Source organism: Capra hircus, chromosome 17 (genome assembly GCF_001704415.2).
Source record: "Capra hircus breed San Clemente chromosome 17, ASM170441v1, whole genome shotgun sequence".
NCBI classification, from domain to species: domain Eukaryota; kingdom Metazoa; phylum Chordata; class Mammalia; order Artiodactyla; family Bovidae; genus Capra; species Capra hircus.
The window spans coordinates 70326092-70352699 of NC_030824.1; the positions used below are offsets into that span (position 1 = coordinate 70326092).

The 26608-nt window shown below is 38.2% G+C and overlaps 1 protein-coding gene across 1 annotated transcript in view; it reads left to right on the top strand.

Moving 5' to 3' along the window:
• TLL1 (tolloid like 1) overlaps positions 1-26608 on the top strand; it is a 175242-nt gene that overhangs the window by 37558 nt on the left and 111076 nt on the right. Inside the window, exon 9 of the mRNA XM_018061208.1 lies at positions 16063-16178. Coding sequence (XP_017916697.1) covers positions 16063-16178 — 116 coding nt within the window. The remainder of the gene's footprint in view (positions 1-16062; positions 16179-26608) is intronic.

Below are 26608 nucleotides of genomic sequence, written 5' to 3' on the forward strand. Positions count from 1 at the left end.
AAAAAAAAAAAAAGATTCTGCTTTCAAATTGGAACTTCTTCATATCCTATGAACCTCCTGTATATGTAACATGCTTTGAAATAGCCTATATCAAAGATACATGTTTAATTTTGCTTAACACAGCATTTTCAATTTTTTGTTGTTATTTATGGGAAACTAATACCTGTGAAATTCAGTTTTTGTTCCAGATACTAATATCATAAATAGTAAAATAGTTCTAAAAGTTTTAGTTGGCTGCTCTTCCAATAATTTATACAGACATTCAGGATAAGATGGATAAATTAATCATTGAAGTTTACATAGATTCTCATGTTTAAATTTTATTTATGTGTATCTAATTATTGGGAAGTTATACTAATTAAGTTTACTGTGATTATTGGTACTAGTCTAGGAAACTTTCTGATTGGGTAGCTGATTCGTTCACAAAATGTAATATTTGCTCATCGACATATAGAAATGTCCACGTGGGGCAGAGAATGGTCTTCATCTTCCCTTTATCCCAGTAATCAGCAGTCTGCTGGTGAAAGAGATACTCACTGGGATGTGTGAGTGGTGGTGTGTCTTTATAGATAACTCATTTGTTCTCTTGGTCTCTCTTTTTTGGGGGGCCTATTTTTCCTTGTGACTCCCATTTTCTAAATATTTTCTCCATTTATTTGCTCTAATTTTAAGATTACTTCCCTTTTTCATTTCTAAACTCTTGATACTGAGCTCTTCTAATATAGTTTCTGATCTTTATTTACATTTTCCCTTAATATAGTTTTTCTATAGTCCCATAACATTTTGGCTTACATTACATACCTATACCAACTGTCAACCCTAATATTCTCTTAGTAAATCTTCATCAATTAAATGTAAAGTAACATAATGAAATTAAGAAAAAATAAATATCTAAAAATAAAGAGGCTTTTGAAGATTAGAATCATTGTTATGTAAAAGTGTATGTGTAGTCACTCATAGATGTAGTCACAATAGATGTTTACAAATTTGAAAGTGGTGTTAAACATGCAGTATATACACAGAATATCTACATCTATTGGATGTACATCTGTGTACAGGTTGTAGGGATGGAAGACCAGTTTAATTGTGCAGAGAATTTAAATACTGGCAATTTTTTAAATACTTGAACATTAAATTTATTTTTTAAATTAATATGAAGTTCTTTTTAGTTATATAAAATCTGTAATTCCTGATATAATTCTCTGAAATTTCAAAGAAAATATCACTTATATGTGTTTATATACAATTCTTGGTTCAAATATGTTGCCAACATGCCAAAAAAAAAAAATAGTCACTTTACCATTTATTCACAGGCCCATTTGTTCATAAAACATTTCTTAGTTCAGTTGATAGTACTACACACAGATTGTTCCAAGCCAAAACTGTGGAGGGCATTCTCTCTTCACCCCTTTTTCTGCCATACTTCCTACAACTAATCAGTCCTGCTGCCTTCTTGGTATCTATCTCACCTTCTTGAAGCGAATCCCCTATCCTAGGGATCCTCACCTTTTGTCTGGATTACCACAGTGCTTCCTAATTAACCTCTTCCCTCTATTCTTACATCTCTTTAGTTCTCTGGCCATACTGCTGTTCAAATGGCACTTCAATATGCAGAGCTTACTCTGCTTATTTCAGCATAAAGACTGGTTTCCTTTTCCCTGTCTCTTCCCCAGCCTCTTTGCTAGGTGTTTCACTTCCAGCCTAGTTTCTCCCTCCTACTTCATCCAGCACCTGACACTATAGTGTGCTTACCTCCTGCTTCTTCCTCAATCCAGAAAACTCCTGCTGACTCCTGGCCAAGTCCTAATTAATATTCAGGATTTAGCCTCTATGTAACCTCCTACTTAAAAACTAAGTGATCTCCCAGGATTCCCATGGTAGTAAATGCCCTATTTGCTCTGGCCTTCATGTCTTATCCCTAAAACCATCAATTCACTTGTCATTTCCCAATTAGAGTGTAATCTTTAGGATCGGAAGTAGACTTTTCCCTCAGGGTATTTTTTTGTTGTTTAGTCACTATGTGTCCAAATCTTTGAGACCCAATGGACTGCAGTTACCAGGCTTCCCCATCTTTCACTGTCTCCTGGAGTTTGCTCAAACTCATGTCCATTAAGTCAGTGATGCTATCCAACCATCTCATCCCCTGCTGCCCCCTTCTCCTCCCATCCTCAATCTTTCCAGCGTGAGTCTTTTCCAATGAGATGGCTCTTCGCATTAGGTGACCAAAATAATGGAGCTTCAGCTTCCGCATCAGTCCTTCTAATGAATATTCAGGATTGATTTCCTTTAGGATGGACTGGTTTGATCTCTTTGCAGTCCAAGAGTCTTCTCTAGCACCATCATTCAAAAACATCAATTCTTCAACTCTAGACCTTCTTTCTGGCTGAACTCTCACATTTGTTCAAGACTGCTGAAAAAAACCATGGCTTTCACTGTACGGACCTTTGTCAGCAAAATGATATCTCTGGTTTTTAATATGCTGTCTAGGTTTGTCATAGCTTTCCTTTCAAGGAGCAAGAATCTTTTAATTTCATGGAGGCAGTCACTGTTAGTAGTGATCTTGGAAACCAAGAAAATAAAATATGTCACTGCTTTCCCATTTTCCTGTTCTATTTGCCATGAAGTGATGGGAACAGATGCCATGAAAATGAAAATGAAAGTCACACAGTCATGTCCGACTCTTTGCGACCCCATGTACAGTCCATGGAATTCTCCAGGCCAGAATACTGATGTAGATACCCTTTTCCTTCCCAGGGATTTTTCCCAACCCAGGGATCGAACCAAGGTCTCCCTTATTGCTGGATGATTCTTTACCAGCTGAGCCACAAGGGAAGCCCAAGAATACTGGAGTGGATAGTTCAGTCTCTCAGTCATGTCCGACTCTTTGCAACCCCATGAATCACAGCACGCCAGGCCTCCCTGTCCATCACCAACTCCCAGAGTTCACTCAGACTCACGTCCATTGAGTTGGTGATGCCATCCAGCCATCTCACTCTCTGTCGTCCCCTTCTCCTCCTGCCCCCAATCCCTCCCAGCATCAGAGACTTTTCCAGTGAGTCAATTCTTCACATGACGTGGCCAAAGTATTGGAGTTTCAGCTTTAGCATCATTCCTTCCAAATAAATCCCAGGGTTGATCTCCTTCAGAATGGACTGGTTGGATCTCTTTGCAGTCCAAGGGATTCTCAAGAGTCTTCTCCAACACCACATTTCAAAAGCATCAGTTCTTTGGCGCTCAGCCTTCTGTCCAACTCTCACATCCATACATGACCACTGGAAAAACCATAGCCTTGATTAGATGGACCTTAGTCGACAAAGTAATGTCTCTGCTTTTGAATATGCTATCTAGGTTGGTCATAACTTTTCTTCCAAGGAGTAAGCATCTTTTAATTTCATGGAGCAATCACCATCTGCAGTGAATTTGGAGCCCAGAAAAATAAAGTCTGACACCGTTTCCACTGTTTCCCCATTTATTTCCCATGAAGTGATGGGACAAGATGCCATGATCTTCGTTTTCTGAATGTTGAGCTTTAAGCCAACTTTGTCACTCTCCTCTTTCACTTTCAATTAACAGGCTTTTTAGTTCCTCTTCACTTTCTGCCATAAGGGTGGTGTCATCTGCATATCTGAGGTTATTGATATTTCTCCCAGCAATCTTGATTCCAGCTTATGTTTCTTCCAGTCCAGCATTTCTCGTAATGTACTCTGTATATAAGTTAAATAAGTAGGGGGACAATATATAGCCTTGACGTACTCCTTTTCCTATTTGAAACCAGTCTGTTGTTCCATGTCCAGTTCTAACTGTTGCTTCTTGACCTGCATACAGATTTCTCAGGAAACAGGTTAGGTGGTCTGGTATTCCCATCTCTTTCAGAATTTTCCAAAGTTTATTGTGATCCACACAGGCAAAGGCTTTGACATAGTCAATGAAGCAGAAATAGATGATTTTCTGGAACTCTCTTGCTTTTTCCATGATCCAGCAGATGTTGGCAACTTGATTTCTGGTTCCTCTGCCTTTTCTAAAACCAGCTTGAACATCAGGAAGTTCACGGTTCACGTATTGATGAAGCCTGGCTCAGAGAATTTTGAGCATTATTGTACTAGCGTGTGAGATGAGTGCAATTGTGTGGTAGTTTGAGCAAATTATGGCATTGCCTTTCCTTGGGATTGGAATGAAAACTGACTTTTTCCAGTCTTGTAGCCACTGCTGAGTTTTCCAAATTTGCTGGCATATTGAGTGCAGCACTTTCATAGCATCATCTTTCAGGATTTGAAAGAGCTGAACTGGAATTCCACCAGGTCCACTAGCTTTGTTCATAGTGATGCTTCCTAAGGCCCACTTGACTTCACATTCCAGGATGTCTGGCTCTAGATGAGTGATCACACCCTCATGATTATCTGGGTCATGAAGATCTTTTTTGTAAAGTTCTTCTGTGTATTCTTGCCACCTCTTCTTAATGTCTTCTGCTTCTGTTAGGATCAGACCATTTCTGTCCTTTATCAAGCCCATCTTTGCATGAAATATTCCCTTGGTATCTCTAATTTTCTTGAAGAGATCTCTGGTCTTTCCCATTCTGTTGTTTTCCTCTATTTCTTTGCATGTATTGCTGAAGAAGATTTTCTTTTTCTTTTTTGCTTTATTTTATTTATTTATTTACTTTACAATACTGTAATGGTTTTGCCTTACATTGACATGAATCTGCCGCAGGTATACATTACTTCCCAATCCTGAACCCCCCTCCCACCACCCTCCCATGTCATCTTCTGGGTCATCCCAGTGCACCAGCCCCAAGCATCCTGTAACCTGTATCAAACCTAAACTAGCGATTTGTTTCTTACATGATAGTATACATGTTTCAATGCCATTCTCCCAAATCATCCCACCCTCTCCCTCTCCCAAAGACTCCAAAAGTCTGTTCTTTACATCTGTGTCTCTTTTGCTGTCTCGCATACAGGGTTATCGTTACCATCTTTCTAAATTCCATATATATGTATTAGTGTACTGTATTGGTGTTTTTCTTTCTGGCTTACTTCACTCTGTATAATCAGCTCCAGTTTCATCCACCTTATTAGAACTGACTCAAATGTATTCTTTTTAATGCCTGAGTAATACTCCATTGTGTATATGTACCACAGCTTTATTATCCATTCATCTGCTGATGGACATCTAGGTTGCTTCCATGTCCTGGCTATTATAAACAGTGCTGCGATGAACATTGGGGTACATGTGTCTCTTTCAGTTCTGGTTTCCTCGGTGTGTATGCCCAGCAGTGGGATTGCTGGGTCATAAGGTAGTTCTATTTGCAATTTTTTAAGGACTCTCCACACTGTTCTCCATAGTGACTGTACTAGTTTGCATTCCTACCAACAGTGTAGGAGGGTTCCCTTTTCTCCACACCCTCTCCAGCATTTATTGCTTGTAGACTTTTGGATTGCAGCCATTCTGACTGGTGTGAAATGGTACCTCATTGTGGTTTTGATTTGCATTTCTCTAATAATGAGTGATGTTGAGCATCTTTTCATGTGTTTGTTAGCCATCCATATGTCTTCTTTGGAGAAATGTCTATTTAGTTCTCTGGCCCATTTTTTGACTGGGTCATTTATTTTTCTGGAATTGAGCTGCATAAGTTGCTTGTATATTCTTGAGATTAATTGTTTGTCAGTTGCTTCATTTGCTATTATTTTCTCCCATTCTGAAGGCTGTCTTTTCACCTTGCTTATAGTTTCCTTTGTTGTGCAGAAGCTTTTAAGTTTAATTAGATCCCATTTGTTTATTTTTGCTTTTATTTCCAGTATTCTGGGAGGTGGATCATAGAGGATCCTGCTGTGATTTATGTCAGAGAGTGTTTTGCCTATTTCATCTCTAGGAGTTTTCTAGTTTCTGGTCTTACATTTAGATCTTTAATCAACTTTTGAGTTTATTTTTGTGTATAGTGTTAGAAAGTGTTCTAGTTTCATTTTTTTTTTTTGCAAGTGGTTGACCAGTTTTCCCAGCACCACTTGTTAAAGAGTTTGTCTGTAATCTATTGTATATTCTTGCCTCCTTTGTCAAAGATAAGGTGTCCATAGGTGTGTGGATTTATCTGTGAGCTTTCTATTTTGTTCCATTGATCTACATTTATGTCTTTGTGCCAGTACCATACTGTCTTTATGACTGTGGTTTTGTAGTAGAGCCTGAAGTCAGGCAGGTTGATTCCTCCAGTTCCATTTTTCTTTCTCAAGATTGCTTTGGCCATTTGAGGTTTTTTGTGTTTCCATACAAATTGTGAAATTATTTGTTCTAGCTCTGTGAAAAATACCACTGATAGCCTGATAGGGATTGCATTGAATCTGTTGCTTTGGGTAGTATACTCATTTTTACTATATTGATTCTTCTGATTCATGAACATGGAATATTTTTCCATCTATTAGTGTCCTCTTTGATTTCTTTCATCAGTGTTTTATAGTTTTCTATATATAGGTCTTTAGTTTCTTTAGGTAGATATATTCCCAAGTATTTTATTCTTTTCATTGCAATGGTGAATGGAATTGTTTCCTTAATTTCTTTTTCTACCAAGAGACCCACCTCAAAACAAAGGACACATACAGACTGAAAGTGAAGGGCTGGAAAAAGATATTCCATGCAAATAGAGACCAAAAGAAAGCAGGAGTAGCTATACTCATGTCAGATAAAATAGACTTTAAAACAAAGGCAGTAAAAAGAGACAAAGAAGGCCACTACATAATGATCAAAGGATCAATCCAAGAAGAAGATATAACAATTATAAATATTATGCACCCAACATAGGAGCACCACAATATGTAAGACAAATGCTAACAAGAATGAAAGGGGAAATTAACAATAACACAATAACAGTGGGAGACTTTAATACCCCACTCACATCTATGGACAGATCAAATAAACAGAAAATTAACAAAGAAACACAAACTTTAAATGATACAATAGACCAGTTGGACCTAATTGATATCTATAGGACATTTCAGCCTAAAACAATGAATTTCACCTTCTTCTCAAGTGCTCACAGAACCTTCTCCAGGATAGATCACATCCTGGGCCATAAATCTAGCTTTGATAAATTCAACAAAATTAAAATCATTCCAAACATCTTTTCTGACCATAATGCATTGATTAGATCTCAATTATAGGAGAAAAACTATTAACATATGGAGGCTGAACAACACACTTCTGAATAACCAACAAATCATAGAAGAAATCAAAAAGAAATCAAAATATGTATAGATACAAATGAAAATGAAAACACAACAACCCAAAACCTGTGGGACACTATAAAAGCAGTGCTAAGGGGAAAGTTCATAGCAATACAGGCATACCTCAAGAAACAAGAAAAAAGTCAAATAAATTACCTAACTCTACACCTAAAGCAACTAGAAAAGGAAGAAATGGAAAACCCCAGGTTAGTAGAAGGAAAGAAATCTTAAAAATAAGGGCAGAAATATATGCAAAAGAAACAAAAGAGACCATAGCAAAAATCAACAAAACAAAAAGCTGGTTCTTTGAAAGGATAAATAAAATTGACAAACCATTAGCCAGACTCATCAAGAAACAAAGGGAGAAAAATCAAATCAATACAATTAGAAATGAAAATGGAGAGATCACAACAGACAACACAGAAATACAAAGGCTCATAAGAGACTACTATTAGCAAATATATGCCAATAAAATGGACAACTTGGAAGAAATGGACAAATTCTTAGAAAAGTACAACTTTCCAAAACTGAATCAGGAAGAAATAGAAAATCTTAACAGAGCCAAACTGTAACTAGAAATCTTCCAGCAAACAAAAGCCCAGGTCCAGACGGCTTCACAGCTGAATTCTACCAAAAATTTCGAGAAGAGCTAACACCTATCCCAAACTCTTCCAGAAAATTGCAGAGGAAGGTAAACTTCCAAACTCATTATATGAGGCCACCATCACCCTAATACCAAAACCTGACAAAGATGCCACAAAAAAAGAAAACTACAGGTCAATATCACTGATGAACATAGATGCAAAAATCCTTCACAAAATTCTAGCAATCAGAATCCAGCAACACATTGAAAAGATCATACACCATGACCAAGTGGGCTTTATCCCAGGGATGCAAGGATTCTTCAATATCCAAAAATCAATCAATGTAATTCACCACATTAACAAATTGAAAAATAAAAGCCATATGATTATCTTAATAGATGAAGGGAAAGCTTTGACAAAATTCAACATCCATTTATGATAAAAAAAACTCTCCAGAAAGCAAGAATAAAAGGAACATACCTCAACATAATAAGAGCTATATGTGACAAACCCACAGCAAGCATTATCCTCACTGGTGAAAAATTGAAAGCGTTTCCTGTAAAGTCAGGAATAAGACAAGGGTGCCCACTTTCACCACTACTATTCAACATAGTTCAGGAAGTTTTAGCCACAGCAACCAGAGCAGAAAAAGAAATAAAAGGAATCCAAATTGGAAAAGAAGAAGTAAAACTCTCACTGTCTGCAGATGACATGATCCTCTACATAGGAAACCCTAAAGACACCACCAGAAAATTACTAGAGCTAATCAATGAATATAGTAGAGTTGCGGGATATAAAATCAACACATGAAATCCCTTGCATTCCTATATACTAATAATGAAGAAGGTTTTCTTATCTCTTCTTGCTATTCTTTGGAACTCTGCATTCACATGCTTATAACTTTCCTTTTCTCCTTTGCTTTTTGCCTCTCTTCTTTTCATAGCCATTTGTAAGGCCTCCCCAGACAGCCATTTTGCTTTTTTGCATTTCTTTTCCATGGGGATATTCTTGATCCCTGTCTCCTGTACGTCACGAACCTCATTCCATAGTTCATCAGGCTATCTATCAGATCTAAGCCCTTAAAACTATTTCTCACTTCCACTGTATAATCATAAGGGATTTAATTTAGGTCATACCTGAATGGTCTAGCAGTTTTCCCTACTTTCTTCAATTTAAGTCTGAATTTGGTAATAAGGAGTTCATGATCTGAGCCACAATCAGCTCCTGGTCTTGTTTTTGTTGAATGTATAGAGCTTCTCCATTTTTGGCTGCAAAAAATAGAATCAATCTGATTTCAGTGTTGGCCATCTGGTGATGTCCATATGTAGAGTCTTCTCTTGTGTTGTTGGAAGAGGATGTTTGCTATGACCAGTGCATTTTCTTGGCAAAACTCTATTAGTATTTGCCCTGCTTCATTCCACATTCCAAGGCCAAATTTGCCTGTTATTCCAGGTGTTTCTTGACTTCCTACTTTTGCATTCCAGTCCCCTATAATGAAAAAGACATCTTTTTTGGTGTTCGTTCTAAAAGATCTTGAAGGTCTTCATAAAACCGTTCAACTTCAGCTTCTTCAGCATTACTGGCTGGGGCATAGACTTGGATTACTGTGATATTGAATGGTTTGCCTTGGAGACGAACAGAGATCATTCTGTCATGTTTGAGCTTCCATCCAAGTACTGCATTTCAGACTCTTTTGTTGACCATGATGGCTACTCCATTTCTTCTGAGGGATTCCTGCCCACAGTAGTAGATATAATGGTCATCTCAGTTAAATTCACCCATTCTAGTCCATTTTATTTCGCTGATTCCTAGAACGTCGACGTTCACTCTTGCCATCTCTTGTTTGACTACTTCCAATTTGCCTTGATTCATGGACCTGACATTCCAGGTTCCTATGCAATATTGCTCTTTACAGCATCGGACCTTGCTTCTATTACCAGTCACATCCACAGCTGGGTATTGCTTTTGCTTTGGCTCCATCCCTTCATTCTTTCTGGAGTTATTTCTCCGCTGATCTCCAATAGCATATTGGTCACCTACTGACTAGCCATCCTGGAATGTGAAGTAAAGTGGGCCTTGGAAAGCATCGCTACGAACAAAGCTAGTGGAGGTGATGGCATTCCAGTTGAGCTATTTCAAGTCCTCAAAGATGATGCTGTCAAAGTGCTGCACTCAATATGCCAGCAAATTTGGAAAACTCAGCAGTGGCCACAGGACTGGAAAATGTCAGTGTTCATTCCAATCCCAAAGAAAGGCAATGCCAAAGAATGCTCAAACTACCATACAATTGCACTTATATCACATGCTAGTAAAGTAGTGCTCAAAATTGTCCAAGCCAGGCTTCAGCAGTACGTGAACCATGAACTTCCTGATGTTCAAGCTGGTTTTAGAAAAGGCAGAGGAACCAGAGATCAAATTGCCAACATCTGCTGGATCATGGAAAAAGCAAGAGAGTTCCAGAAAAACATCTATTTCTGCCTTCTTGACTATGCCAAAGCCTTTGACTGTGTGGATCACAAGAAACTGTGGAAAATTCTGAAAGAGCTGGGAATACCAGACCACCTGACCTGCCTCTTGAGTAACCTATATGCAGGTCAAGAAGCAGCAGTTAGAACTGGACATGGAACAGCAGACTGGTTCCAAATAGAAAAGGAGTACGTCAAGGATGTATATTGTCACCCTGCTTATTTAACTTATATGCAGAGTACATCATGAGAAACGCTGGACTGGAAGAAACACAAGCTGGAATCAAGATTGCCAGGAGAAATATCAATAACCTCATAAATGCAGATGACACCACCTTTATGGCAGAAAATGAAGAGGACCTCTAAAGCCTCTTGATGAAAGTGAAAGAGGAGAATGAAAAAGTTGGCCTAAAACTCAACATTCAGAAAACGAAGATCATGGCAACCGGTCCCATCACTTCATGGGAAATAGATGGGGAAAGAGTGGAAACAGTGGAAACAGTGTCAGACTTTATTTTTGGGGGCTCCAAAATCACTGCAGATGGTGATTGCAGCCATGAAATTAAAAGACGCTTACTCTTTGGAAGAAAAGTTATGACCAACCTAGATAGTATATTCAAAAGCAGAGACATTACTTTGTCGACTAAAGTCCGTCTGATCAAGGCTATGGTTTTTCCAGTGGTCATGTATGGATGTGAGAGTTGGACTGTGAAGAAGGCTGAGCACCGAAGAACTGATGCTTTTGAACTGTGGTGTTGGAGAAGACTCTTGAGAGTCCCTTGGACTGCAAGGAGATCCAACCAGTCCATTCTGAAGGAGATCAGCCCTGGGATTTCTTTGGAAGGAATGATGCTAAAGCTGAAACTCCAGTACTTTGGCCACCTCATGAGAAGAGTGGACTCATTGGAAAAGACTCTAATGTTGGGAGGGATTGAGGGCAAGAGGAGAAGGGGACGACAGAGGATGAGATGGCTAGATGGCATCACGGACTCGATGGACGTGAGTCTGAGTGAACTCCGGGAGTTGGTGATGGACAGGGAGGCCTGGCGTGCTGTGATTCATGGGGTTGCAAAGAGTCGGACACGACTGAGTGACTGAACTGAACTGAGCCTATTTCACTAGAATTATGTCCTCAAGGTTCATCCCTGTTGTAGCACGTGACAGATTTCTTTCTGTTTTAAGACTGAATAATATTCCATTGTATTTATGTACCACGTTTTATTTATTCATTCATCCAATGATAAGACAGTTTTTTTTATGGCTACTCTCAGGAATACTTAATGAATATGTGAGTATACGTATTTCTTCAACACTGTTTTCAATTCTTTTGCATCAATACCCAGAAGTAGAGTTGCTATATAATTTTGTAGTTCTATTTATTATTTCTGAGGAAACTCCACATTGTTTTCTGCAGTGGCCGCACCATTTTACATTCCTAACAGCAGTGCAAAGTGGTTTCTCTATATCCTCACCAACACTTGCTATTTCCGTTTTTTCAATAATGGCCAACAAGCCATTGTGAGGTGTTATCTCATTGTGGTTTTGATTTTCGTTTCTCTGATTATTGGTGACATTGAGCACTTTTTTCATGTATCTATTGGCCATTTGTTTGTCTTCTGTGGAGAAATGTCTATTCACGTCCTTTGCCCATTTTAAAATTGGGTTACTTGGGGTTTGTTTTGTTGTTTGTTTGCTGAGTTCCTTCTGTGTTTTGGATACTAACCCCTTATCAGATACACGATTTGCAAATGTTCCATTCCAAAGATTTCTTTTCATTTTATGAATTCTTTTTCTTTGCTACACAGTTGTTTAGCTTGTTGTTGTCCCCCTTGTCTATTTTTACTCTTATTATCTGTGCTTTTGGTTTCATATCTAAGCAATCATTGCCAAGACCTCTGTTATGATGTTTTCACCTATGTTTTTCTTCTGGGAATTTTACAATTTAGGGTCTTACTTTTAGGTCTTTAATCCACTTTGAGTTGATTTTTGTGGATAGTGGAAAAATTGGTTCGATTTTATTCTCTTGTATGTGTGTACCTAGTTTCTCTAAGACAATTTATGGAGGAGCCTATCTTTTCATCATTGAAAGGTCTTGGCACCTTTATCAAAGATCCCATTTTACTGTTTAGGTGTGGGTTTATTTTTGGCTCTTTATCCTGTCCCATTGGTCTATATGCCTCTCTTATGCTAGTATCATACTTAAAAAAAATTTTTTTTTTCTTTACAATGTTGTATTGGTTCGATTTGTAGTATGTTTTTAGGTTAAGAACAATGAAGCTTCCAGCTCTGTTTTTTTTTTTTTTTTTTACTCAAGATTGTTTTGGCTATTTAGGATTTGTAATTCTATATGAATTTTAAGACTTTTCCTCCCATTTCTACAAAAATATGCCACTAGGAATTTGATAGGGATTGCATTGAATTTTAGAAATTTATTCACGCTTTGACTAGGATGGATAATATTGTAACAATATTAAATTTTCCAATCCATGAACACATCTTTGTGTCCTGTTAAATTTCTTTTATCAATGTTTTGTAGTCTTCAATGTTCGTGTCTTTTGCCTCAAGTTTATTTTGCCTCTTTCATTCCTAAATATTTTATTACTGGGGGGTGGTTTCTTATAAAAAGAGTTATTTTCTTAATTTCATTTTCATATTGTTCATTGATAGTTAATGGATATGCAACTGAATTTTGTGTGTTGATTTTGTATTCTACACTTTTGTGTAATTTTTTTTATTACTTCTAACAGGTTTTTTTTGGGGGGGGGGGGTCTGTGTAATCTTTTTGGTTTTGTACATATAAGATCATGTCATCTGCCTACAGAGATGAAAATTCAATTTGTGAATTGTTTTATTTTAGAATGATTTTTATTAGGAGACTGATGATAATTTTTCTTTGTATATTTTTTTCTCTTAGATAAGATTGGGGTTTTTTAGCTCAAAGATACATTATAAAAATTAATCCCACAGTTTTCTTACCTGTGTCAGAGGTATCTAAGTGTTAAATAGAGGACTTTGGGCATCACAATACTTGACCCCTACAAAACAACTTCATGAAGTACATATTAATAAGATAGCCACTTTAAAGAACAGAAAACTGAGGTTGAGGGCTTTGAGACTTGCTTGTATGACATAACAAGGGATTATGCCATGAGCCAAACTTCTCTCTTCTCATCCATATACTAAATAGATTACTGTGTAAATGAAGAGACTATGTATTTAACTTAGTAGTGCCATCTTTTCCTTGCTAATTTTCCTTTAGTTGTTTTAGTTATAAAGTTATTTTTTATACCTGAACATGAATCAACAAATGCCCAGGAAAATTTATGAAAATCTTCTGAAATAGGGATCAGGTAGCCTGGGATAGCCACATGTACTGAGGGAAATGCACAAATGATTACAACTTGGCAATTGTTGTCCACATTTCTTGCATTATAAGTAGGTGCTATATAATACATTTATTAGATTTTTGAACTATATTCTTTTTTTTTTCATTTCAGAGAGCTTTCTGTTTCATCATTTTATCAGTATAATAATGTTTGTTTACATGTGTGAGTTAATTGTTTGAATTCCTCTTGAGGAAATCCAGTACCAACATCTATGTGGCTTAGAATTACAGAATTTATTTTTAAACTGCTGTAAATTGTAGCTTTTTTCATTGAAACACACTAAATTCCCCAATGGCTATTTAGCACCTAAACTGATCATAATTAGAAGCACATTGGTTACATTAATAAATATTAATAAATTTTCATTTTTCTAAGGGTTCTTATAATGTCACATTTATCAAGTATCCTTAGATGATTCATGAAAAGTGCTAATTACATATTTTTTACCTTGGGCATTTTTCTTTTATTCTCAAGTTTCTTTTATCTACCTGTTTATCAGAATAAATATTGCTTGCTCTTATTTTAAATTTATTTTGTTATACAAACATTATTTGTTGTGGTTGTTCAGCCTCTCAGTCATGTCCGACTCTTTGTGACCACATGAACTGCAGTATACCAGGCTTCCCTTGTCCTAAAACTTCTCCCGGAGTTTGCTCAAACTCATGTCCATTGAGTCTGTGAGGCCATCCAACCATCTCATCCTCTGTCATCTGCTTTTCCTTCTGCCTTCAATCATTCCCAGCATCAGGGTCTTTTCCAATGAGTCAGTTCTTTGCATCAGGTGGCCAAACTATTGGAGCTTCAGCTTCAGCATCAGTCCTTCCAATGAGTATTCAGGGTGATTTCCTTTAGGATTGACTGGTTGGATATCCTTTCTGTCCAAGGGACTCTTAAGAGTCTTCTCCCTCATGACAGTTCAAAGGCATCAGTTCTTAAGTGCTCAGCCTTTTTTTATTGTTCCAGCTCTCACATCCGTACATGACTATGGGAAACACCATAGCTTTGACTATGCAGACCTTTGTAGTTAATGTCTGTGTTTTTAATACACTGTCTAGGTTTGTCACTGCCTTTCTTCCAAGGAGCAAGCATCTTTTAATTTCATGGCTGCATAAATTTTTGTATCATATCCAACTCTTTTTACATCTCTATTTTATGTCTTCCAAGCCATTATTTTTGTTTCTTCATTTAAATCAAGATATGCAGCACCATTTATAATGTATTGTTTTGATGAGACAAGAGTTCACCTGCTGACTCTATAATATGGTAATATATCAGGTTCTATTTCAGTCTTCTTCAGAAGGAAGGAGTTATTCTTTCAAACTGTTGAATGAAAACTATAAACAGCTTTATATAAATATTTCTACAAACTTGACTGGTGTATAGGAATTGTTCATGAATTAAGGATACTTAAATCAGCTTAGATTCATTTGACTCAGATCATGTCTTGCAAAAGCAACAAGACAGTCCATTGTAGAATGCTTCTGACTGCAAACCTTGGCGGAACCAATGAGCTAATTATCCTCTGACCTTGTCTTTGTTGAATTGGCCTATAGATATTAGTCATACTGATCTTGAGGTTGTACAGCTGACTGTTTGCTACATCATATGACTGATAACTGCTACCAAGAAGTTAGATAGGGGTTGTTGGTTGTTTGATTGTTTAGTCGTTAAGTCATGTCCAACTCTTGTGACCCCATGGACTGTAGCCTGCCAGGCTGCCTCTCCATGGGATTCTCCAGTGGATAGGGGTAGTAAAAGGAAAATAAAATTGCTTTCCCAGTCATTTCTACTTATTATAGGCAGAAAATAGAGAATAGATAAATATCTATATCTCATTGGAAAATATGTCTTCCATAGTGTTTTATGTTTCCATTTATTCCAGTTTGTTTTGAAAAAAAATATTTCATTGTGTGTTATTTTAGCACCACTTTTATTGACTATTTATTCATTATTATTTAAATTTTATTTTTCCCAACTTAGATACAGTATTCATTATTAAAATCAACTTCACTGTACACCAAATATAATAATATTTCATGGGGTCCCAGAATCACATTGAATAGGTACCCACTGGCTTGAATCTGAGTATGGGTGATGTATAAGTTGGCTATTTGCTCCTTGGGAATGAGTGAGAAATGTTTCCATGAGGAAGAATTTTATGTTTCTTCAGGTTATTTATCTCATAATCTTGTTATATGGTTAGCTATAGCAATCCCTTTAAGTATACTGAAATTCTAGTAAGAAAGACATTTTAAAAATTACTTATAAAGGAAAAGTGTTATACAAATATATATCCTTCTCTAATACCAAAAGACTCAAGATTCATTTATGATGCAAATGTCTTTTATAAAAAAATAATAAATAATTTTATCTTTTTCATTAAAAAAATCAAACATATGTTGTTTTTTCTTTCTTTCAGCATGTGGAGAAACCCTACAAGAATCCAATGGCAATCTTTCCTCTCCAGGATTTCCAAATGGCTATCCATCTTATACACACTGCATCTGGAGAGTCTCTGTGACCCCAGGAGAGAAGGTAGTTTATCCCATCAAGTGTTCTCTTTTAGTCTCAAATGCAAAGGTTCATCTTCTTTCAAATATATTTTACTTTGTTTTCTATTCTTATTTGATTAATTGAATAGCTCAGAAAATTTATGATGGGTATTATTCAAACTCCAGGAATTTTTGGAAAGATATAATTTTGAAAGAAATAGTAAATGATCTAAAAGGGTTGACATAATACAAATTATATTCTCAAACACAATGGAATTAAGTTAAAATCAGTATCAGAAAGATAACTAGAAAAATCCCACACATATTAAAATTGAGAAATATATATCAAGTATCCCATTCATTCAATAAGAAATTATGATAAAAATTAGAAATTGTTTTCAATTATAATAAAAGTACTGAGAATTGCAAGTCTGTAAGATACATCTAAAGTGTATTTAGAAGGAAATTCACAAACTTATATACTCATATTAGGAAATTAAAAAATGCTCCAAACTAAAGAGATAGACATCCATATAAAGACACTAGAAAAAGGAGCAATAAAATAAATGGAATAGTACATAAAGGAAGAAATAAAAAATAAATTTAAAAACATAAAACTGTGTGTACAAAGTATGGACAAAGTTGGCACTTTGAAACGATTTAGAAAATAGATTTAGAAAACAATTAGATTTAGAAAACAATTTAGAGAAATGAATGGAAAAGATCAAGAAAAAAAGATTAACAGAGAAAGCACAATTATCTAATAATTAGAATAAAATGATTATTATAACCATAGATGCTTTAGACACCAAAAGAACATTTTGAACATTATGCCAATAACTTTGAAAATGTAAATGAAATGGGAAAATCACTACAAAATATTACTTAGTAAGCTCTTATTCAAGAAGAAATTAAAAATTGGAATGTTTCTATAACCACTAGAGAAATAAAATTACTGTTTATTTGAATTATTAGTCAAAAAGTTTTTGACAATGAAAACCCAGGCTAGATGGCTTCATGAATAAGTTCTACCCAACAACCCAGTAAGAAATAAATATAGTCTTGCATAAAGTCTTCCAGAGAATAAAATAAAAATTACACTCTAATCTTTTTATGGTTAGGGCTTCTCACGTGGCTCAGTGGTAAAGAATCCACCTGTAATGTAGAAGATGTGGGTTTGATTCCTGGGTCAGGAAGATACCTTGGAGAAGGAAATAGCAACCCACTCCAATATTCTTGCCTTAAAAATCCCATGGGCAGAGGAGCCTGGAGGGCTACAGTTCATGGGTTTACAAAAGTCGGGCATGACTTAGTCACTAAACACTGAAAGGTTGTTGCTGAACGACGCAAAGACACAGGATTCTTGGCTTCCGGAGGAGAAGAATTCAATCCGGGGCCAGAGACGAGGCTTGATCTCTCAGAGCTTTAGTGTAATAAAGTTTTATTTAAGTATAAAGGAGATAGGGAAAGCTTCTGACATAGGCATCAGAAGGGGACAGAAAGAGTACCCCCTTGCTAGTGTTAGCCATGGAGTTATATACTCTCTAATTAGTTATTACAGTGAATCAGAACAATGTCTGGAGGAAGAATCTCTAGTGAAGAATGCCTCACTAGACCTACTCCCATAATTTACATTTTAAGATAGTTTGGGAACGCATGTAAGAATTAAAGATTTTAAAATTTAAAAAATAAAAAAATAAATAAAATTTAAAAAAATTAAAAAAAAAAAAAAGATAATAGGATTAGCCAGAAGGTTTTTTCCAGAGACTGTCTTCAAGCAAGATACATTATTGTTATATAAACCTCAGGAATGTAGAGGAAAAAAAGTGTGTCCTTTCTTCCTCCTTGAGAACTCCAGACCCCTCTCTCCTTGGGGACCCTTAGACTTTTTATCAATCTGCCTAGGAAATGACTCTCTCATTCCCCTCTTTTCTTTTAGGAGAATTCTGTTGCCAAGGGAAAGGGGGGTCCTTTTAATCCCATAACTACTTCCTGCTGTTTAGGGGTTTGGTCCCTAAATTGTTGAGGAAACATATTCTCCTAACCCTCATATTGAGGGTCTCTGATCAGGGGCCCTAAGTAATATTTGGAAGAGGCTGTGGCACTCTTAGGAGATTGGACAACCATTTGTAACTTAAAAGCCTTGTGACTAGAAACAAATCCAGTTATACAGTTATAGATGCAAGGCAAAATAATCCTTAAAACAAGTTAAAATCAAAATTACAAGTCATATTATATCCAGAGCTACATCAGTCCATCTGAGGATTGTTAGATATCAGCAGTTTAAGAAGAGGCACCACATGCGATAGTTATTGAAAGTATTTGCAGACTTGGAGAAAGTCTTTTCCTTGAAGTGGCGATGTCCACCATGGGAAGCCTTCCACTGATGAAGAGGGGAGTAGTGCTCCACACACCCTGCAGTTAAACTGACTGTGAAATGCTGCTTAGGAGTGAGCCCAGGACAGGAAGGCATTGTCCTGAGGATCAAACAGCAGACTCAGGATTTTTGGAGTCAGCATACCATACATAGGCTTACATAGATTATCAGGCCCATCTGAAAAGTGCAAAGTCAAAGCATAGAAAGTAAAGACATAAAATGAAGTCACTTAGTTCTGGTCCGGGTGCCACCTCTTAACTTGAGTGTGATGTACCCACAAATCAGTTCCTCACACTTTGACAGCTGTGGGAGAAGAAAGAATAACCTGGTAAGGGCCTTCCCAGAGGGGCTCAAAAGATGAGCCCCCAGACCCCAGTGTTTTTATGTGGACCTCAATTCCTGGCTCAAATAGAGGCTTGCTTGACTCAGGAACCATCTACTAGAGTTCTGTTAATGCCTGTTGAAAACCTGAGAGCTGAGTTACATAATTAGTTAATTCCAAGGCTTTGGGGTCTATAACAATGTGTGTAAGAAAGGCCTTCCATAAATACATTCAAAGGGGGACAGTCCCTCCTTTTAGGGGCAGTTTGAGCCCTCATTAAAACTATGTTCAGTTCAGTTCAGTCGCTCAGTCATGTCTGACTCTTTGCGACCCCATGAATCACAGCACGCCAGGCCTTCCTGTCCGTTACCGACTTCCAGAGTTCACTCAAACTCATGTCCATCGAGTCAGTGATGCCATCCAGCCATCTCATCCTCTGTCGTCCCCTTCTCCTCCTGCCTCCAATCCCTCCCAGCATCAGAGTCTTTTCCAATGAGTCAACTCTTCGCATGAGGTGACCAAAGTACTGGAGTTTCAGCTTTAGCATCATTCCTTCCAAAGAACACCCAAGGCTGATCTCCTGCAGAATGGACTTGTTGGATCTCCTTGCAGTCCAAGGGACTCTCAAGAGTCTTCTCCAACACCACAGTTCAAAGCATCAATTGTTCGGCACTCAGCTTTCCTCACGGTCCAACTCTCAAATCCATACATGACCACTGGGAAAACCATAGCCTTGACTAAACGGACCTTTGTTGGCAAAGTAATGTCTCTGCTTTTCAATATGCTCTCTAGGTTGGTCATAACTTTTCTTCCAAGGAGTAAACGTCTTTTAATTTCATGGCTGCAGTCACCATCTGCAGTGATTTTGGAGCCCAAAAAGATAAAGTCTGACACTGTTTCCACTGTTACCCCATCTATTTCCCATGAAGTGATGGGACCAGATGTCATGATCTTCATTTTCTGAATATTGAGCTTTAAGTCAACTTTTTCACTCTCCTCTTTTACTTTCATCAAGAGGCTTTTTAGTTCCTCTTCACTTTCTGCCATAAGGGTGGTGTCATCTGCATATCTGAGGTTATTGATATTTCTCCCAGCAATCTTGATTCTAGCTTGTGCTTCTTCCAGCCCAGCATTTCTCATGATGTACTCTGCATGTAAGTTAAATAAGCAGGGTGACAATATACAGCCTTGACGTACTCCTTTTCCTATTTGGAACCAGTCTGTTGTTCCATGTCCAGTTCTAACTGTTGCTTCCTGACCTGCATACAGGTTTCTCAAGCTGTGGGTAGGACTTTAACCCAAATGTCCTGTGTTTCTTGAGTTAATTTGCGCAGGTGTTTTTTGATAATGTTATTAGCTTTTTCAACCTTTCCTGAGGATTGGAGTCTCCAGGAACAGTGTAAGTGATATTCTATTCCTAGAGCCTTAGACAGCAGCGTTAAAGCAGCTGAGTTACAGAAGCTTTAAAGGTGGAGCCATTGTCACTCTGAAGGCTCCGTGGCAGCCCAAACCTGGAGATAATTTCATGGATTAAAATCTGTATAACCTCCTTAGCCTGCTTTCTTCGACAGGTAAAAGCCTCAATCCATCCAGTAAAAGTATCCACCCAAACTTGTAAACAAGAATAGCCATTAGCTTTTGGCATATGAGTAAAATCAATTTCCCAGTCCTCTCCAGGATACTTCCCACTTCGTTGTAACCCAGATTTTGCTAGCTTTTCAGTCTTTAGGTTATTTTTCTGACAAACCTCACACCTTTTGATAATGTTCTTTAAAGCTTTCATTGCATTTTTACCTTCAAACAAATGAGAAGCCATCTGGTAAGCACTCTCTGCACCCTAATGAAAACTCTGGTGTAAACCCTTAAGAATTTTCCATCGAGCACTTTCAGGAATTATTAATCGTCCTTCCTCAGAGGTAACCATCCTTTATCAGTAATCTATGCTCCTCTTTTCTCATATCTTTCTAATTCTTCCGCAGTATATTGTGGTTTTTTGAACCTGTCCAGATCAAAGGCTTCTGTAGTGAAGGGGTTTCATAAGGTGCTGCTTTTCTGGCTTGACAGTCAGCCAACTGATTACCATTGGCTACTTTACTCCCATCCCTGCTGTGCCCTTTGCAATGCATAACAGCTACTTCTTTAGAACACCATATAGCAGTTAAAAGTCTCTTGATCTCTCTGAAATGTTTAATAGCTTCTCCCGTTGCTGTTTTAAACTTCCTTTCTTTCTATATTGCAGCATGAGCACGTAAAGTCAAATAAACATACTTAGAATCAGTGTAGATATTTACCTGCTGCCCTTTGCTTAACTCTGGAGCTCAGGTCAGAGCCACAAGCTCTGCTAACTGATCACTGGTTCCCTGGGGGAGAGATTTTGCTTCTAAAACCTGTTCAGCAGTAACTATGGCGTAACCTGTTTTACGCTTTCCATCCTGAACAAAAGAACTGTCATCTGTAAATATTTCCATGTCAGGATTGTCTAATGGAGTATCCATTAGATCTTCTTGAACTGCATAGTTTAAAGTTAGAAATTGGGGACAATCGCGATCAGGTGTTTCATTTTCCTTCTCAGGAAGAAAAGTGGCAGGATTTAAATTTCCACAAACTTTAAGCTTAGTTACTGGTCCTTCTAACAACAATGACTGATATTTAAGAAGCCTGCTGTCTGTCATCGAAATATTAAACTTAGAATTTAAGATTCCACTCATATCATGAGAAGTCAGTACAGTAAGGTTTCATCCATTAATTATTTTTAAAGCTTCAGGTGCTAATAAAGCTGCTGCCTCAATTACTCTTAGGCATTTTGGCCATCCAGGTGAAATTACATCTAATTCTCTGCTTAAATAAGCAATAGGTTGCTGGTGAGGCCCTCAGGGTTGTGTCAAACTCCCAAGGCCATACCTTTTCTTTCAGTGTCAAACAAATTAAATTGTAACCCTGTGGGCAAGCTCAGAGCGGGAGCTTGCAGGAGAGCAGTCTGAAGAACCTTAAAAGCCTTTTGAGTATCTGGAGACCAAACCAGTTTGTCTGTTTGGCCCTGCTGAGTTTCAGCTATAAGTTTATATAAAGGCTGGGCAAGTTCCCCATAACCCGGAATCACAGTAGCCTGAGATTCTCAAAAATCCTCTCAATTATCTTAAAGTCATAGGTAGCGAATGATTTAGTATAGGTTTAATTCTCTCCAGGCCTATGGCCCTAGTCCTTTCTGATATGATTAGGCCCAGATATCTAACAGATTGTTGACAAAGCTGAGCCTTTATTCTTGATGCCTTGTAACCGCAGCCTGCCAGAAAGCTTAAGAAGTCTTCTGAGGCTCATGAACAAGCTTCCTCTGTCTCAGCACTGAGCAAAATATCATCTACATATTGTAACACCACCGCTTCGGAGCTATTAAAGTTTCGTAGATCCCATGACAAACTTTATCCAAATAAGTGAGGACTGTCACGAAATTCCTGGGGCAAAACTGTCCTGGTTAACTGAGAAGCTGGCTGCATAGGGTCCTCAAAGGCAAATAGAAATTGACTTTCCTCTGCCCAGGCACTGAATAGAAGGCATCTTTTAAATCAATTACTGAGAAATATTTGGCTCATTCAGGAATTTCAGACAATAAAGTGTAAGGATTAGGCACCATGGGGTGTCAAGGAACTACAGCCTCATTTATTATTCGTAAATCTCGAACTAGTCTCCATTTAACATTTGATTTCTGTATACCCAAAATAAGAATGTTGCATGGACTGTTACAGGGAATTAATAGTCCCTGCTCCTTTAAATTCTCAATGATGAGTTTTAACCCTTCCTACACTTCAGGTTTCAGTGGATACTGCTTCTTATGTGGAAATAAGTGCGGGTCTTTGAGCTTGACAACTACAGGAATAGCACTTTGTGCTCAACCCACAGATTTTCCATCAGCCCATACTCTAGGATTTACATTTTGTTCAACTAAAGGGAGAGAAAGGGAAGGCTCCATATTCATGAAAACAGAGGCATGGACCTTGCTCAGTATATCCCTCTCCAAAAGAGGTGAAGGAGACTGGCACAATCAGAAACTCGTGTGAAAATAGCACAGAGTCTCAGTTATAGCTTAAAGAACAACTGAAGTAATACATTTTAGCTCATCCAGACAGTCCCATTATGAAAGCAGATTGGGAAGAAAGTGGGGCAGGGGCTTCAGTAAGCACAGAGTAAGTTGCCCCAGTATCTAAAAGGAAATCGACTGATTGGCCCCCCACCGTTATTAATACACGGAGTTCCTCAGGTGTAATTAGGACGGGAGCTTGTTTGGGGACCCCTGGGCACCTTCAGTCCTGATTGTCTTGAGAGTCCGACCCCTGAAACCTATGCCTGTGAGGGCAGTCTCTCTTCCAGTGTGGTCCTTGCAGACCAGACATGGAGCTGGGGGCAGCTTGCATGCCTGAGGGCAATCCCATTTGAGGTGCCCATCCTTTCCCCAGTAATAGCAAGCCCATCTCTTTTCACCTGGGTCCCTCTGGGCATTTTTCTCAGGCTGTTTAGGAATGGTTCTCATACCCATTGCGAGGGCTTCCGCCTGTTCCTTTGTCTTTTTCTGCCTTTCTTTTCCTCATATTCTACCATAATAGACTATCTGAGCCAGTTGTAACAGACTATCCAAACACTGATTTGGCCCTATTTTAATAGCTTACAGTGGATATTTGGAGCCAACTGAGTGGGAAATCCATCTTTTAAGATCACTTTTCCCTCTTCATATTTGGGATCAATCTCAGTGAATCTACGAAGGGCTTCTCTCAGTCTATCTAGGAATTTACCAGGAGCTTCCTTCTCCTGTTTTGTGTCTGCCAATTTGCCATAATTTAAAGGCTTAGCACACACCTGCCTCAGTCCTTCAAGAATACATCTGACAAAATGACTCTGATCCCATCTTCCTTTAGCTGTGTTGTAATCCCAGTCTGGTTCTGTAGTTGGGAACACCTGATTCCCAGTGGGGAGGGTGGCTATCTCCTCTTCCCTCTTCCCTACTGATTTATTACCAAACCGTTCATCTCCATAAGCAACCACTTTTCCCAAAACTTGAATCTTTTAGTCGGGAGTCAGCATTTGTCCCAAGATATACATCACATCCTTCCAAGTAAGGTCATAAAGCAGAGTAACACCTTTAAAAGCTCTAATATATTTTTCTGGGTTCTCTAAATAGTCTCCTAGGTCCCCCTTGATTCTTTGTATTTCTTGATAAGAAAAAGGCTTATTAACTCTCATAGACTGATTATTTCTCCTGGTGGGTGCTTCATGAAGAGGCAAAAGCTTGTGTGGCTGTTCCTCAGTCTCTCTGGCTGCTCTGCGCATAGGATCCCAGGGATAGATTGGAGAAACCTGCTTTTCTTTAACTCTTTGTCTCCTGTCCTCCATCTCATCTAGCAAAGTAGGAGGACAGGAGGGAGCTGAAGGAGTCACATCCAAATCTCTACCCTTTAGGACATAAGTCTGGCATATTTTGCAGAGAGAAAAAGGGCAACACATAGGCTACTTCTACCCATTTCCCTTGTTTTCTACAGAACCGATCTAATTGTAAAACAGTATTAGACTTAAGAGACCCTCCAACTGGCCACTGTTTGCCATCCTCCAGTGGGTACCGCAGCCATGCAGTATCACATAGGAAGACCAGGTGTGTCTTCTTTAAGCCCTGGGGATCAAATCTATTCCAGTTTTTCAGGATACAGTTCAAAAGAGTGAGGCTGGAATTGTTATCTCCCATCTGTAAGAGAAAAAAAAGTGACCAGCGCCCTCTTTCTACCGGAGGCGTCCCTCCCTGCTCTAGATGGGGGTGTAGACAGACTTTACACCAAAGTTTTTCTTTCCTGGTTGGACTTAGTCTGTCCCTTACCGATGCAGGTGACATACTCGTCCCTCCCGGTTCTACCACCGAGATGGGGTGGGGATGCACCAGGGGTGGACCTGATGGCTTCCCTGACGTCCAGCTCCTCACCATTAAAACCTTGCTTGCCTCTGATGCCACCCGGGTGCAATCAGAGTAATCTTCCGGAATGCCTCCCAGGCTAAACCGCTGGGGGAAAGATTCATCACCTGAGTGCCTGTGCATGACCCTGAGTATATTCCTGACCACAGTAAGACTGGTAGGAACATAAAACTGAGATGTTCCTTCCAAGCATCACCACACCAGTGTAAGAGCCTCCTAAGCATCACTACACCAGTATAAGAGTCTCCTCTGGTCCACTAAAAGCCAGTGTTACCAAAGGGGGAATAAAAATCCATTGTAGTTCCAATCTGAGTAAACTTTAGCCTCAGAGATGCTCTTGGAGATAGAGCTCCATCTAGCTTCCAAACTTTCCATGCCTAGCAAGGCTAAGTGCTTCCTGACTACCAATCCAAGTCTGTGACCTAAGTAACAGTACACAGTAACAGCATAGATAACAAGTCCCTTGAAAGTCTATGATCTGACAGGTTAGGTTTGTACTTCTAATTTCCAAGGAGTTATGAAGTGGTCAAAGAGACCAAAAAGTTTGACCGAGAAAAGAGAGTTTGATCCACATGCTTTGCCCATTTCTGGTCGGTCTCTGAAGGAGAGGTTGGGTGCCTCTTGGCATCGGCAGGTCGGTATGAACCCGCGACAGGCTTTTGCCATAAGCCGTATGAGGTCGCCGCGGAACCACAGAGCAGGGTTCCTCACTTGTTTCGCACAGGGCATTTCATTCATTCACACAAGCACACCGTAGGGTACTGAAGTACAGCAGAAAACGTGTTCTCTAGAACAAAGAATTAGAGCTCCAAGCATCCTTACCTTGTCCAGAATTCCAGACAAGCCCCCAAGATGAAAGGTTGTTGCTGAACGATGCAAAGACACCGGGATTCTTGGCCTCTAGAGGAGGAGAATTCAATCTGGGGCCAGAGAAGAGGCTTGATTGCTCAGAGCTTTTGTGTAATAAAGTTTTATTAAAGTATAAAGGAGATAGAGAAAGCTTCTGACATAAGCATCAGAGGGGGGCAGAAAGAGTACCCCCTTGCTAGTGTTAGCCATGGAGTTATATACTCTCTAATTAGTTATTACAGTGAATCAAAAGAATGTCTGGAGGCTGTAAAGACCTCACTAGACCTACTCCCATAATTTACATTTTAAGATAATAGGATTAGCCAGAAGGTTTTTTCCAGAGACTGTCCTCAAGCAGGATATATTATTGTTATATAATCCTAAGGAATGTAGAGGAAAAAAGTTTGTCCTTTCTTTCTCCTTGAGAACTCCAGATCCCTCTTTCCTTGGGGACCCCTAGACTTTTTATCAGCCTCCGTAGGAAATGACTCTCTCAACACCAACAGTTTATATAGTTAGCAAAACCTGATAGCCATCCTGATGACAAAAACAGTGTAAGAAAGGAAAATTTTAACCTAGACTCACATTTAAATATGTATGTAAAATCCTCCCCACATTACCAAAACAAATGCAAATATCTATGCATGTATATGTATATTTATCTACCTATAAATATATAAGTACCATATAAAATATATTACTATTATTACATATTTCAAAAGCAAATATATGAATAATATATATGTATGTATTATATATCATATATATAGTTTGTGTTTATATGTACATGTACATACATATAAGCACCATTAAATGAATATCTCAGTTAAATCAAGAAAAAGATCTATTAGTGACTTAAAAGCAACAACAAACCCTGAGCAAATTAGGAAATTAAAAATATTTCATTAATTTTATGAAGAAAATCAACAAAAGCTAGCCCAAATACCATTATCATTGGGCTTTCCTGGTGGTTCC